The sequence below is a fragment of the Buteo buteo genome, chromosome 8 (genome assembly GCF_964188355.1).
Source record: "Buteo buteo chromosome 8, bButBut1.hap1.1, whole genome shotgun sequence".
NCBI classification, from domain to species: Eukaryota; Metazoa; Chordata; class Aves; order Accipitriformes; family Accipitridae; genus Buteo; species Buteo buteo.
Genome location: NC_134178.1, coordinates 31,799,079 through 31,815,062, shown reverse-complemented (window position 1 = coordinate 31,815,062; position 15,984 = coordinate 31,799,079). Strand labels below are relative to the sequence as shown.

Here is a 15,984-nt window from a genome sequence, read left to right as displayed (position 1 = left end):
CATTTCTCTAAGCTGAAAAGAATCACATCTGAGTGATTAAAAAAAAGTATTTTCCTCTTCATTCCTATTAGCAAACTTTTTGGGCTAATACAGCTGAAACAGGTCCAGATAAATAAAAATGCAAGGTCTTAGTTTCCCAGACTTTAGGACTGAGATTAAAAATAAGCAGTAATTAGGTTTACTTTGAGAGATCTGGATCATATTAGTCATCATTATCACATAATAAACAAGTCACAGTATCACACGTAGATGCTTTCTGGTTTGCTAGCAAGATCTGAAGAAAACTGAGAATAAAGATAAAATACACTGCAGTGAAGTCACTGTACTGAATTCATGACATCATAATTGTTGCCATGGCAACTAGCTAGTATCAAGCACAGAATACTGCCTTCTCTGCAGAATCAAGGAGCTGCCACAAAAGAAATGTTCTTATTCAAACACAAATCCAGTCAACAACATAGGAAATAAGATATTACTGTAAATAGATTGCCTTTTCAATACCTCTTATTTTGCTCACCTGGTGTGAGACTTTTTAAACACTTGGGGACACATAAAGAAGTCTGATAAAGTATACACATGATAAAAAGATTCTAATTGAAAGAATGATGAGTTTCTTCCATAGTGTTCCTCAATTTTTCTAGTACAGAGTAATTCTTCTCTTTGCACTTTCCTCTCCTATGCATATGACTGCAGTCGTATACAACAAACCTCTGTTCAGACATGAAACAGAGGGCAAAAATTCCAAAGAAAAAGAAACAAAACATTTTCCAGTTCTTATTTCAACAAGCCAGACAGATAGTCAAACTGGAACTGTCACACAGCAGCAGAACTAATTAATAAAGAACATATTCCACATTTAGAGCCCACAACTCCTTTTGTTTAAGGACTGCCCCAGCAGGGCCTTCAAACACCAGTCGCGCATTTTTCATGCGCTCACTAAATGCAATGCTTCAAATCTGCAGGGCTCTGAGAACAGCCCAGGAGTAGCTTTCTTGTAAATAAAAACATTACCCCTTTTCCTCCTAACAGTCCTCTTTTACACGAGTTAATATCTACTATTCCCAACTCCTCACCATTCACAAATATAAAAGCTTCAGAAATTAAATCTTAAAAAAAAAAAAAAAAAAATCCCACCCCCCCAGCCTAAGCAGTTGACAATTTATCAGGTCACAATTAGGTTTGTGACTAACGGTTAAGTATTAAATGCACAAATGCCACATTTGATGTTTCAATCTCAAATACTTGTTGAAATAAATCACTCAGTATTACAAAAGCACATGAAGGAAAATGAACCTGAAAAATTAACTTCTTTATATTAACTTGCTGAATAAAAAAAGTCAGTTGTAGGTCAGTAATACCAGATAATGTTTCACAGTTGAACCTTAGAATTGATTAGCACCAAAGAAATTGTTTCAAAACAAATTTTAACACTCTGACCACACTATATAGTATAAGTATACTTATTTGCTACCTCAATGGTTCTTAAAGACCAATCCATAAATTATTGCTGGACCGAAGAACACTTCCACACAACCGTACGTAATTAGTCAATATGTCTTAACAGTTTCAGTATGCATTTATGGGTTTATTCAGATTCTAAGAAAACAAAACTGTCCTAGTTACCAATTAAACAGCACCACATTTCTATATAGGCTTTGTGCCTTCGTTGGACACTTTCTTTATTGCTACCAAGTACACAGATTACACCAAAACCAAAGGACAGAACTACTGAAGCAACCTGCCTCTCCAGTACCTACTCTCTTTATATAAAGACTGCCTCAACAAATGAGTATTAGACAAAGTAGAGAAAACAAACAATAAACCAAGGAGTTTCAGATACAGATGATTAGTAGATAGCTGTACACCATATGTTTCTGTCTTCAGTGTTCTCCTAATACTACACACAACCAAGAAAGATGATTACTACTTTAATGACGACACCATGAAAATCCCCAGTTTAACTAACCTGCAATGTGAAGTGCACTTGGGAAATGACTATAGTTGACAACACTTTCTAAGAAAACTGTTCAGTGTGTCAGTCTACTCCCTGCCACTGAAAAGTAAAGAAATTAACAATCTTCCACATGTTTTTAAAAACCTTAGGAACAGATGCTGCCTTCGGTGACAATTAGTGTATACAAGCATATATCCAAATACAGTTAATATAACTGCCACAAACTCAGAAAAATGGAAGAGGCAAGTTGATAAAACCTCAAGCAAGCTACATGGAAATGCAGAGTTCTCAACTTCTCTGCAATTCTGAGTATAAATTTCTTGAAGTGTCTGTATTATACAATCCAGAGACCTATTTGTGATGTAAATATAGGACAAATGGCAATGACATTCCCTTCCTCATTAGTAAACACAGCATTTCTAGCTCTAACCCACACAATATGAAATCACTACTTAATAAGTAATGAAAAAAATACCACTGTGCCTGCACTTAATTTTGCTTTTTGGAAGATCGACAGATTAACTGATCCCTTAAGCAACTAACATGTCTTCTCTGAGTGCACACAGAAAATTATGGATTGTCTCAATACTTAAGAAAGCTTTTTCTATAACTTTAAAATGAACTTTTTGAATTAGGTTTTCCCCAACAGTCCTCCTGTTAAGTCTAACTTTTGCTTATGTTAACACTAGATAGGGGAATAAGAAGATATAAGTGCTGGCCTACCTTTGTACATGGTATTTTTTTCTTTCATTTTTCATTTATCAATATTATAACAGAAGCAACAACTGAAAATTTTCTGCTAGGATCTTTAAAAGATGCCCACAACACTTGCAAACCTGACTAGAGACATCACAACACAAAGAGACACTACCTGTTCCTGCTCTCTCCCCCAGCAAATCAGCTGAGAAAGGCTAGGGGATTTAAGATGCCAAACAACTATTCGAACTCTTTATGCCTTTGTTTAAACTTCCATATCCACAATCACAGAAAACTTAAGTGTATAAGCACTTAAATACAATGCTATATCCTTCAAATTTAGCTGTTTATGAAGAGTTATGTTTACTATATATATTATTAAAATGTGTTACAAGATGTGCCTGGATCCATTTTCAATTTTAACTATGTTGAGAACAATATTAATGAAGAAGTTTTCCCCAACACATGCATGGCTGAAGCATGTTCTCAGGAAGTTTTAGGGCACTGGGCTTTAGTCAGTCCGTAGTATATCTGGAACAAGTCCCTTCTGCACCACTGAACTGAACCATATAAGGTGGTTCCTGGTAGGGAACTAGAAATTAGTAGGAAAGCCCTTGGAGCAACCCCCCAGTTGTTTCCCAGAGCTGGAAACATGCAGAGCAGACAAGGAATATCATCTTTCCTAAACTCTTTTATGGCACTCCTGACCACTTTAGGATAGGAAAAGAACGACTTGCAAAACTTCAGATGGACTGAGAAATAAGGGGAAAGGTGTTTTCTTTTTGTTTGAAAGAGAATAATAAAATCACCACACTGGCTTTGACCAAAGATCTACCTGATCCTTCTCCAACAGCAGACACCTAGGAAAGAGCATAAAAACAGGGCAAGGACAGGGATAGGGATAGTTCCTTTGATTACTTTACCAAATGCCAAGAATTTGCAGCTCAGCGCTTGCCTGAGCCAGAAGTGAAGACGAACATGCAACAGACTGTTTAGTCCTTCTTTGTACAACCTTACACACACTGAAAAAAGAATAAGGGTAAGCAGCAAAGGTTAGTTTAAAACCAGACACATGAAAAATTTCTGCAACTTTAGAAGATCTGTTTTTTGGAAAACTGAGTAAAATCAACTTTGGAAAGTGATCAGGTTTCTAGTTTACACTTTTCCACCTGATGTGTCCTCATTTCAAAGCTTTGACTAAAAGTCTGTCCTACAACTGCTGCTACTCCAACATGTTTTCTAAGGCAGCGGTTGGCAAAATTCGATATGCAGCAGTGCAGCCTGGCAGCTGATGACTTCTTCCTTATTCTGGCACACCCATCCTAACCAAAGAGGAGTTATGCTGGCAGTAAAATAATAGTTGGATAAAGGTTAGCAATGATGCGATTCAAACAACTTGCTGTGTGAGATGGTGTGACTGATTTGAAGTCAGAAGCTACTAGACCTCGGACTAAACAAATATGCAGAAGTGTAAGTTCTCAACTGTTCTGAAAGATATTCTTATGTTCCCAAGTTTAGCTAGCTTTGTCGCCATAAGCTGTCTAAAGTAACTATATTCTGACTGAAATGGAACAGCAAGTAAATATAATCTTATGATAAAGTCTGTTTAAGGGAAATAACTTGTAAATTGCATGCTTCACTTGAGATACTGTAAATATAACAATTTACATTGTGTAGTTCAGATCAACATAAATTGAATAAAAACAGAAAAGTAGCACTGGAAAGTTTATTAAAATCTGAAAAGGACCATGTCTTTCTAACACTGAGAACAGACACCCTCATTCAGAAACAAACATTACAAGTGGAAGTTACTGCTCCCTTTGCCCTCCTACCTCCAGTTTCTCCACACAATCCCAACCCATTTCTGCCAGAAGCTAAGACACAGTTTTACACAGGCTGTGTCAAAATGGACAATAGTCCAGAAAGCGATGGCCCAATACTCTTTCTGCTTATGTTCCCATTTCTTTTTGGCAGCAGCCCACCCTTAAATTGAATTAAATGTAACATGAATCATACCCTCAGGTATGATGACTTACAGATTTCAATTGGAATTATCTGGGCTACTTTAGGCAGTTTAGATCACAGTCTTTACTAACCCTGCTAATTTTAACTGAAATGGATTAGACAGCACCCAAATGGGCAGACCCACCAATAGGTGCAGGGGAACAGGAAACTCCTACAGTCAGAAGCAGTAATGTCTTCTACTACTACAATCAGAGCTAGAAAAAACTGTCCCCAGCCCAAGCTTTCTGGTACTTTTACTAAAGCATGTTTGCACACAGGTGTGTGTCCATGCATTGGAGGATGGGGTGGGAAACACCCCCAGAGGAGTTGGTAAGGAGGGGAGGTAGCATTTCCTGGCATATCCATCTCTCTGCAGCCTTAGAAATAAGCAAATTCAAACATCTATTTAAACCTACATTTGAAAACTCAAATAAAGGCTATAACCTACTAAGGATCAGCAGGTAAGAAAGGCATCTTTGCAACAGGACTCCTGGAAGAAACTTGAATCTCACTTCTCATTCAGTAGGCTGTATTAGTTAATAATGTAGAAATGAGTGATTCATCAAACATCTGAGTCATTTCTACCTGTATTCACTGTATACTCCTCCCCCTCAGCTCTATCCAAGTAGTATAAAGCTACAACTTCACACTAGTACGGTCAGGCACAAATTACTAAGCCACATGGTATTTTTCAAATAAAACTGAATCATCAAAAGGACAAAGAGAACAAATAGCAAAGGAGCTCACTGCAAAAAAGGATGGTGACTTCCTACCAGCCCTTAAAGAAAAGGAGGGGAAAAAAGTAGTAAGCTGCATCTCCAACCTAATTTGACAGGTTTTTCTACACTTATTTTTAAGTCTTCAACTGTATTTACTGTTTTAGTAACTTAGCTGTTCATATCTTCCTTTTCCAAAACTTCATGCCCTGTCATACCATGTCAAACACGCTATATATGCTACTTCATTTCTATACAGCCAAATCTGATTTCTGGGAAGAAAAAAAATAAAAGGATTGATGAGCAAAAGGTTCCTTGTCACAATATCACGTTATTTAGAAAAGATAAATCTGTCTCAGAGTGATTGTGTTAAACAGCTGAAGCAGTTATGCTTGGGGTTTTTGTGTTGGGTTTTTTTTTGTTTGTTTGTTTTAAAGGTTGCTCTACAGGGATATCAGTCCAAAATTTAGCAGAAGTAACAGTGTCTGTAATTTCCCAAGTACTTTTGCCAATATGTCCTTCTAAGCCACACTACTTTTTAGAGAGATGTCTCACTGTGAGCAGCACTAAAATAATGGGAGCCACTTAAAGATCTCATCCACAATTTTTATTTAAGTTTCTGCTGTGGCTACCATTAATGCAATCATACCTATGACAGCACAAACCATGCCAGATTTTCTGCATCTATTGGTTTCTAAGCTACTCTCTTACTTAGGTGCAGTTTCATCACTGGCTTCAGTGATCTATGTACAGCCTGCTGCTAGAATAGGTCTAGCATAGTGCCCATGGCTATACATTCCCATCACTTCCCTTGGGCCAGTACCATTTTAGATCAACCTGAGTTCATCAACTCAATCAACTGTTGTTTCACAGCCATTTATGTCAATCTAAAAGCAAAGCTATACAACTAAGCTAACCAGAATGCTTGCTGCTGCTTTTGAAAAGAGGAAGCTTCATTTCTCTTCCTTCTTTCCCCTTCCTCCACTTTCACTCACATGGTTCTATCCTCTTGCATTTGAAGGCCTTTGTTGAGCTAACTTTAACTCACAGACCAAAGATCTAAAATGATCTGGAGTTAGTTCTCCACCAGGTTAGCAAGTTAAGTTAGAGCATCCTGGAAACCAGTAAGTGCTAGGATCACATGACTGAGAGCATGACTCCCCATTTATGCCAACAGGAAAGCCATCAGAGAGAATGAAATTATGAGAAGACTTGGGTCAACATGTGTGCTTCTTGTTCCCTTCCTTGATTGGTACTGCTGTTTCTCTAAACTCATTGTAAGCCAGTTCAGAGAGCTAAACCAACAAAAAAACTATTCATTATTTTTGGCAAGGTTTGTTTTCTGCCAATTTAATTCCCTGAACTTAGCTCAGCAAAGGAATCAGGCAAGCGTCTGCACCAGTGCAGAGAAGGGGGCAGGAACACACAGGGAGATGAGGACAGGCTCAGGCTGATTTAAACTGTCATTGAACTGCATACCCTACAGCAGATCTACATCACATTGTAGTTAGAACTGACAGTAATCTGTGCCTTTACAACAGGAGGCCTTCATCGCTGATCAGAGTACACGAACAGTACCAGCACTGAAACACCCTAAGCAAAGTTTAACCTGGGCACAAGCTTGGATGTTTACATGTAAAAGCAGAAGAACCACAGTACTCTTACCTTCAGAAATAATACAAAACATTAGCTAATCATTCCCCCAGCAACACCCCTATGAAAACGTGCTCTGTAATTCCCATTACACAGATTTAGCCCAGAACAGCAAAGCAAGCGAAACCGGTGACAAACTCAGGATTGGAACCCAGTAAATCCTCTATACCAAACCAACACTTCATCACTCAACTGTGTTATTAACCCTAAACTAATTCAATTAGCCAGTAGCAGTTTATAAAAAAAAAAACTCCTTTTGCAAAGACTTTGTAATGCACTACAGAGCTCATAATTTATAATACAGTTATGTTAACAAATGTGGATATTTCCTAGCTAGTTATGAAATAAGAAACTAGGGAAAGGAATAATACTGAGATCTGAAGTAATTATTTCCTTTTCTACAGAGAAAAATAAGTGCGCATGAAGCAGCATGAGGACCTATTCACACAATTCAAGAAATTTAATGCAAAGAACTATAGAAAGGAAAATACATCTATGTGTATGTTTTTTCTCAGATTAGCAATTGTCAAACAGTTTCAAGTGAAATACAATTACTTAATACACACTAACCAAGACCAGTATCTTTCCTTAAATTTTTCTCCTGCATTCAGTCCAACAAATCCCACGCTTAACTTGCCCTGTGTAACAATGTAGCACATTAGGAAAAGGGGTGGGAAAATCCGTTAACACAGAAGCAAATCTCTGCACCCGTAAACAGTCAGCACTGTAAGTCTATCCAGCAACGTGAGACAGTCTTTCATTCACATACTAGTTTAAGCACCTAAACCAAGCATATCACATTTGGGATACTCAAGTCATACTTAATTTTGTTCAACACCTCCTTTTGACAACAGCTTTGTCACAGAGAATGAAAATACGTATGTCATAAAAGACAGTCATTTGCCAGGACTGTCACTGATTCTCTGAAGATAAAAATAATAAAGCTGTAACTGCAAGTAGCAGAGGCTGCCTAATTGTCAGCTGTATACAACAGCAGTATCAAGATTATTGTCCTATGGGCACAACAGTTTGAGGGGAATAGAAAATAATGCTGAAAAAAGGTTAAGAAAATTAACTGACTAGATTTGCACATTAAAAATGCTGTAATCTATTTTGAAGTTTTGAACTCCACCAGAGCCAAAATTTGAGGAAAGCTAATGAAAACTTACTGCATGCTACAAAAAAACTACTGCAAATTTGCCAGAGAACCAGGAGAGACAACCAACACTTGTCTGTGGAGGTGATGAATACTATTTAACAGAAAGAAGCTGGATGACAGATCAATCAAACAAAAACATTCTGGACAGCATGGACAAAACATTTCTAGACAGAACATTTCAAATTCTTTGCATCCTCACACATCTGAACATAAAGAAAACAGCAAAAATGTGCTACTCTAAACATGGAATTTACCACTGGAAATTTAACAAATATCATTTAAGTGACAATGGTGTTCAAAATCTCATTTTTTCTGGGCAATACATTATTATATACATTGAGCAGAAGTAGGACCAACACTTCTTCACACCACATAAGAGACTAACACAGAATATGTTGGTGCTTCCTAGGTTTAATGGACAGACTGAGTTGAAGGCTACCTCACCAATTCCATCAAGTGAGGCAACTCCAGACATCACCATTACTTGCTAAGACAAGCATTCAGAAGCTATCCACATTCAGCATCAGGAAGTCCAGTATTAACACTTACATGCTTGAATTATTACTGCAGGGTAATCTTTGAGAAATTGTTAGTGACAGCAAACTTGAGATTTTTTCCTCTTAAAATGACAGGGTGGGAAGCTCAGATTCTTCCCCTGTCCTTCTAGGAAGTGAGGAGTAAGCTCTAGCTCCTCTAGTTGTGAAGTCACCATACTGACACACACCTTCCCAATTCTGCTCCACATGCGGCAGCATGGCTACTGACATAGCTTAGCCTATCTTTCAACCAGCTGTTAGACTGATAAGTTTTGGTCAGTTTTGAAAAAGAAAAGAAAAAAAGAAAATAAGAAAAAAAGGCAGAGCCACCTGCATAACTGATCAGAGGTAATCAGGCAGTGGAACTATTTCATGGGGAGGACAAGCCTTCTTCCTTCTGTCCCTAATAAAATAAAAGCTGAAAGGACAGACAAAATAGGAGAATGTATTCCCATGGTAAGAATTAGGAAGCACTGCAACAGTAGCACAACCCTCCACTCACCACAGCCAGGTAGTCCATATGGAAGAAAAAAAAGTTTCTTTTACTCTCCCACTCACTACTGATAGAGAAGGTCCAAGAAGCAGCTTTATCAGTGGTGGGTGTCAGATTGTAACTAACATAAAAGTCCTTAGTCAAGAATGAGGAGTAATACCCACACACTACTAGTCTTGGCACCTTCTGACAAGTGAAGATGACACCAGGGTTTGGGAAAAGGGGCTTCCCACTAACACGTTGCCTATGGGCTTCACTGGTGAAGACACATTTCTATCCACATCACGTTCCAGTAAAATTTTAAGCTACAACACAGGCACACAAATATATGTCTGAGATAAATACATCTGTATTTTGGCATGTAAATACCTGAATTCAGAGTTATAAACCCCAGCTCAGCCATAAGACTGCACAAGGCCACTGTCCAGTATTCCATTCTATAAAAATTACTAAAACGTCAGTGACAAAGAAATTTTGTTTGCAAGATGCAGCGTACATTTTTATCATGCTGGATAAAATATCTACAGTCTCAGCAGTGGTTAAATTGCTGCTATAAAGGAAATTGTCCTCAGATAAATGGTTTCCCTATGAGAAGGTTTCAGTGCTACACCTCACCCCAGGTCAATAAATCAAATTAACTGCACCTTGTCCTCTGGCCAATGACATCATCGGCTTGACCACATCTTGTGAAGCGAGTGCAAAAACATATGCTATTTAAGGCATGAAATCATATTACTGCTTTTTGTCCAGCCAGCCTTGTGCTGTTGGTCTGTGAAACAGTCAGTCACCTGAACAGTCTCATTACCGCTTCTACGGAATTTTTCTTCTAGTATTCAAGGCCTGTCTTCACCAAGGGTGAAGAAAAATGATAAAAAATCTGAGTCGTTCATTATTTTTTAAATCAAAATGCTTTTCATTAGCTGCAGCACAGTATTTTGCGACAAATTAAATTTAGAACCAAACTACAAAACACGCTGTCTGCATTTGTATATGAACTCTCTTCCTAGCCATGCTTCAAAGATGTTTACACACTAATCTGGCACTGCTACTTTGAAGTACCCTGCTGTTCTGTCCTTTTTCTCCACAGGGTGAAAACAATGGTCACTAATGAAAACCTACACAGTTTTACATGAAACACATCCCTGCATAAGTATCTTTTTTAAATTACTGCCTCTTTTTAATGAAGTAGACCATTTGTTTTCTAAGTAGACTAATATCTGGTTTAAAACTGAATTACTCTAGACAATTTAAGAGGATTAATTTCAATTTTCACTTGGTGTTCTTATGACACAATCACAGAAAACTTATCTTCCTTTCTATAGACCCTGTACTGCCTAGGAGTATCTTCTGTCTTGAAAGCTAAATCTAAATGAAAGAGAGGGGAAAAAAAACCAACCCAGAACAGTCAAAGATACAAGCAGCAACAAAAGCATCTGACACACTGCACTGCTAAACTGCATCCACATTAAGCAAAAAGAAGGTGAATAAGATTATCTTCAATGTATTCAATTCTGTTTGTGTTCGGAGGGAGGAGGAAAGCTGTTCAGATTTTGAGTGTGTCTTCTATAGCTCTCAGTGCCAGGAAACGTAAATTAGAAGCAACTCTCCTTTAAGGAAAAGAATCAAGGACAAAGGGACCAAAAATGCCCAAGCCTCTGAAAAGCAGATATGAAAAGAACAGCTTTACAGTCTTGAGTTGCTATAAATTAAAAATAAGCTCCTTATTTAAAAGACATGAGTGTTTGAGAATCTATGAGCAGATCTGATGCTGCTCAAGCCCCAGGAGGGTTTTGTTTTTGCTGGCAGGGGTGGAGTGGAGATGGGGGGGTCATTTTGGTTATTAGTAAATAAATCAACCAGCAGAGAGTGAGGCCTAGGCGCCTGCCAGAGGAGCCAGGGCCTAGCTCTCCCCCTCTCCTCTCCTCACACAGCCTGGGTTTGATCTCGGGGCCCTGTGGGTTGCCAAGAAAATTTAAAAAAAGCGAGAGAGCGAGAAAGAAGAATCATATTGAACCACAAAAGCACATGGGGCGAATGTAAAATATAAACACGGCGTTGGGCTCTGAGTGGCTGTTATTAAAGGTCTGAATTACTAAACATGAGAGGCGGGGAAAGCCAGGCAGCCATTTCAATAATATAAACCTCCCCGAATTAGACATTATTCAAATGAGGAAGAGAGGGAGAGAGAGCGAGGGAGAGGGACGGGACCCGCACCCCCAGCGCCAGCCCACCGGGGCTGCTGGCACCACCATCCGCCTCTGCCCCGGCACCCAGGGCAGGCTCCCGGGGGGGCCTGCCCCGGGGACGCAGCACCCTGCTCCCCCCTAAGCCCTCGGGGCTGCGGAAACAGGAGGGCAAAGGGGGAGGAGGGCAAACACCGCCGGGGCAAATCCAGCCTTCGGGAGTGCAAACACGCGGCCTCTCCCGCCGGAGAGGGGCACGGAGAAACTCTGCCCGCACCCCCCCCCCAAGTCACCCCACACTGAACCTGCCGGGGGGGGGGAGCAGCTTTAAATAAAAAGCCAAACCACGCTTTCTTCCTACCCCTCCCCGAGGCCATCCGCACCCATCCACCCCATGCCTGCAGGCCCCAGGCTCTGGGGAAATAACCCTGGCTGGGGGGGATGCGGGGGAGGGCGGGGGGGGTAATGAGAGGAGAGATGAAGAAACCAAGTCTTTCTCCCTCACCCGGCCCCGCACTCCCGGCCCCCTCCGTCCCGCCGCCGCCGTGCCAGCGGGGGGGGACCCTGCCCCACTCGGGGGGCCGCCCGCCCGCCCGCCCCCCCCAGCCGGCGGGCCGTGCCCCCTCCCGCGGGCCCCGCCGGGACCGCTCTAGCAGCATCATCCCCCCCCCGCCATGAATATGTAAAGCGGCTTTTATTGTGGGCGTGCGGGCCGGGGGGGAGCCCGGCCGGGTGGCGGCTAGCCACCTCCGATCGCTTTTGGATGCGGGGATGCCTCCCCCCTCCCGCCTTCCCCCCCCAACAGCCCCCCGCCGACTCCCCACCCCGACCCCACCGCCTCGCCGTTGCGCCGCCGCCGCCGCCCGCGCCGCCGCCCCCCATCGCCCCGCTGCCTGCCCCGGCGCCGGTGCCCCGGCGTGCGGGCGGGTGCGAGTGCGGCCCCGTGTGAGGGAGCGGGCGGGCGAGGGAGGGAGCGTGTGTGTGTGTGTGTGTCTCCCCGCACGGGGAGGCTGCTTTCCTTCTCCCCCCCCCCCCCCCCCGCTCCCTCCTGTGCCGTTAATTATAATAATCCTGAGTACTAATAAATTATGCTAAGCGGGGCGGGCGGGCGGCGGGGGGGCCGCGTGTGCGAGTATGAATATGAATATGTAAAATGCAGTAATGATTACCTGCCGCTGCCGCCACCGCCGCCGCCGAACTCTCATCTTGACTCGCTGCTCCTCCGTCCGCCATTTTGAATATTTTAACCAAAATCGGCCGCCCGATAAACCCTCCCTCGCTCCTGGCCCCCCTCCTTCTCCCCTCCCCCCGCCGCGCGCCCCCTCCCCCTCGCCGCCCTACTGCGCAGCCGCCAACCGACCGCGCCGCGGCCACGCACTGCGCCTGCGCAAGCTTCCCTCTCCTCTCTCCCTTCCTCCCCCGCCCTCCCCGGCCGCTTTCCCGTCGAGCGTGAGGCGCGCCGCCGCGCATGCGCCGAGCGAGGGGACTCCCTCCCTCGCCCCCCTCCCCTCCCCGGGCAGTTTTCGTGCGGCACTGCGCAGGCGCGCGGCTGCCTTCCCTTCACCTCTGGCCGAGGGCTCGTTAACGTGTAAACGGTCGCGCCGCGCGCACCAGGGTTTCAGTTGCCCCCCCCCCCCCCCCCCCCCGCGGGTCCGCACGGCGCTGTGCTGGGGGGAGGGGGCGCGGGCGCTTGCGCACTGGGGCGCCCGGCGGGAGCGGGGCGGGCTGCGCCCCCCGCGCTGTGGCCGGGGGTGGCGAATGGCGCAGGGTGGCCTGGCCCGGCCCGGCCCGGCCCGGCCCCCCCCCGCCCCCGGCCGCGGTGCTGGGCTGCTCGCCGCTGGATGAGCGGGGCGTGGGGGTGCCCCCTGCGGCGCCGGGGGCTTCTTCGCGTAGCGAAGGCCGCTACGGGTTAAGGGCGGCGGGGCAGGCACAAGCGGCGGGGAGGAGCCGCTGCTAGCAGAAGCGGGTATTTCCAGCCCTGCCTCGTACAGCCCTCGTTAACTGTTCAGCCGCCAGAGCGACGGGGAGTAGCGCCGATAGTTAATCGTGGTAGTAACAGAGAGGCGACTAGATGACACCGTCTTCAGAGACAACCGTTAGGCTGAAAGGGCATTTCCGAAAGAGCTGTATCTGCAAGTGGCTGTGTGAAAACGCCTGTCGTAACTGCGTCTGCACGACAGGTACTGCCCAGGCTCAAAGCAAAATTAATCCCCTATGAATAAAAAGGAATTGCGTACAGAGAAAATGAAATAACAGCCTGCAGTGGTCCGTGGAGGAGGGCACGTGAGTGGTGGTCTGCATTTCCTTCAGAAAAGAGCAACTGCAAGGAAGTGATTCTCCTCTGTTAAACCTGCTGCAACATGCCCCTCGTTCTGGGCAGTAAAATGCTCCTGGGGTGGCTTTCTCAAACAAGTATTTTATCCTTTTCCACTTTCCACATCAATTTTGACTAGACTGAAAGGAAGAGAGAGTCAGGCTTCGTGCCTCCCTCATTAGAAGGGAGTAAAAAAAAAAGGGGGGACTAGAGGGATCAACAAATAAAATTAGCTTTAGATTCAAAACTTCCAAATCAGGACAAGCGATCAGCTAAACAGGCAGAGTGGCAAAACTTGGCTGATTCTTGACAGATTTGGCAGAGTAAAAATAAAACTTCCTTACATTCTTAATATTGCATAAATACTCGTTATGCCTGAGCTTTGTAATGTACATCCATATAAAGAAAAAGATGAAACTGAAGGTGGTATAGAATGGCATTCATTAAGGATTCAGGCTTAACGCTTTCCAAAAGTCATTAACTTCAGTGGGTCAGAGTCCAAGACCGATTTTCTTCTGGTGCTCAAAACCTTGTGGAATAAGAGAAACTGGCAAGGATCTGTTCTTGCCTGCTGTTGCTGAAGAAATTGCACGTCGTATCAGAGGCAGTCACTAGATTTTTTCATTGGCAGGGAAGAGCCAAAAGGAAAGGCTGAAGGAGGGAGACAGCAGGGTTTCTCTTGAAGGGCTGAATCAGAAAGGTAATTTTGACATTTTTATTTAAAAATAAGTTTCTCTGGTAATGGGATTTTTTTTTCCCCCATACTATAAAATAATCTCCTGATACTGCAGAAAACATTAGCAGAAATGGACTGCGCTATGAAAGAGCAGAAACCTTCCCCTAACACTAATTCTACTCTTGCACATTCATTTGATGATATTCCATACCAGTAATTAAGCACTTTGTCTTGCAAAGATCTGTGTTTCTCTCACAAATGTGAACATATAAACAAAGGCATATTGTCGTGCTCCTCTTCTGTTCAGCCATGATCCTCACAGGCCAGTTAATCCAGTTTTATGGCCAGGTTATACCAGCACTGCAGCACACAGTGGCTGCACCGTGACAGATAAAGGTGTAGAGAAAGGGCTGCCTAGATTAAGACTCTGCACGGCTCTAATCCTGCCTACGCTGAATATTCCCTCCTGTATCTTCCCATCTCACCCATAGACTCTTCTCAGTCCTGCATGCCACTTCCTAGTAACCTCCTCCCTGATAGTAGCAGGTTCTTGTTAGGGAGAATTTGCTCCCATTACCACACCTGATTTAGCCTTTGCTCTTGCTCAGCTTCTGCACAGTGAGCTGGAACCCACAGCTGCCAAAGAAAAGCTGTCTGAAAACAAGTAGTTACTAGGGTTTTTTGTGGTAGTTACTAACCTGCTCTGTGTTTTCTAATTGACCGGCTATAAAGAGAACTTCATTCTGTTTGGCCACATAGCTGCTCCCCCTCGCTCTTTAAAGATTGCTCTGGACCTATGTCTGCATCCTCTTCTCTGGTTTAGTTTGAATGCATCTCTTATCTGATGCCTTCCCAAAGGTGTCATACATCCCTGTGGCTATATATCCAGGAAAGCTGGCCAAATCATTACTGATGAATAATTTATCAGATAAATTTTGCCTCTATTTCAGTTGTGAGTTGGCTGCAAACAGCTTGTGATCTCTGCAAACTTATTATTTGATGTTACTTGCTGCATAGTGCCTGACCGGTGTCCTACTCGTGAGCAACTTGCTGGAAATACTTGAAATTTGAGATAATTGGGCACAAAGATGATATAAAGCTTAGTCCTACAAGAAGCTGAGCACTCGAGATTCATTTTACAGAAAGACTTAAGTGGGAAACTGACTTGTTCAGCTGCAGTCAGTGAGGCTGGGCTCACACTGGTGGTTAAGACGTGCTTACATCCTCTGCTGAAACAGAGCCCAAAGCAGTGAGCACCTTGTGGGACTCCGTGTTTCTGTTTTCTCACTAGACTCGTCAGCCTCATAGAATCACCTCTTGCAGGGATTTTGCTTTAAAAATATTTTCCAGCAGTGAAATACAATACAGTGCTCAAAATTTACACAACTGTAAAGGGATGAAATAGTATTTCACGATTTTTTAAAGCTCTGCAGTATATCTGTGTCTGTTGTTCTGATTTTGATCCAGATACATCCTAATTCCTAGACCTCGTTGGCCTGTTCTATTTGTGCCTGTAACCCCGTATTTTCTATGATGGCTATATTACCTTCTGAATTGTCTTTCTCCTACTAGAATTAATTCAGTAGTGTTTCAGAGACAA

At 43.2% G+C, this 15,984-nt stretch overlaps 1 protein-coding gene and 1 long non-coding RNA gene across 6 annotated transcripts in view; one reads left to right on the top strand and one right to left on the bottom strand.

Annotated features, from left to right (window-relative positions):
* POU2F1 (POU class 2 homeobox 1) overlaps positions 1 to 12,666 on the bottom strand; it is a 120,993-nt gene extending 108,327 nt beyond the window's left edge. For all 5 annotated transcript variants that reach the window (XR_012651319.1, XM_075034035.1, XM_075034037.1 and 2 more), the window contains exon 1: positions 12,564 to 12,666. Coding sequence is in view for 4 of the 5 variants with exons in the window: in XM_075034035.1 (XP_074890136.1) it covers positions 12,564 to 12,627 (64 nt within the window). In the remaining variant the exon portion in view is untranslated. The remainder of the gene's footprint in view (positions 1 to 12,563) is intronic.
* Positions 12,667 to 13,515: 849 nt separating this feature from the next.
* LOC142033738 (uncharacterized) overlaps positions 13,516 to 15,984 on the top strand; it is a 39,224-nt gene continuing 36,755 nt past the window's right edge. Inside the window, exons 1-2 of the long non-coding RNA XR_012651318.1 lie at positions 13,516 to 13,574; positions 14,340 to 14,408. This is a non-coding gene — a long non-coding RNA (uncharacterized LOC142033738). The remainder of the gene's footprint in view (positions 13,575 to 14,339; positions 14,409 to 15,984) is intronic.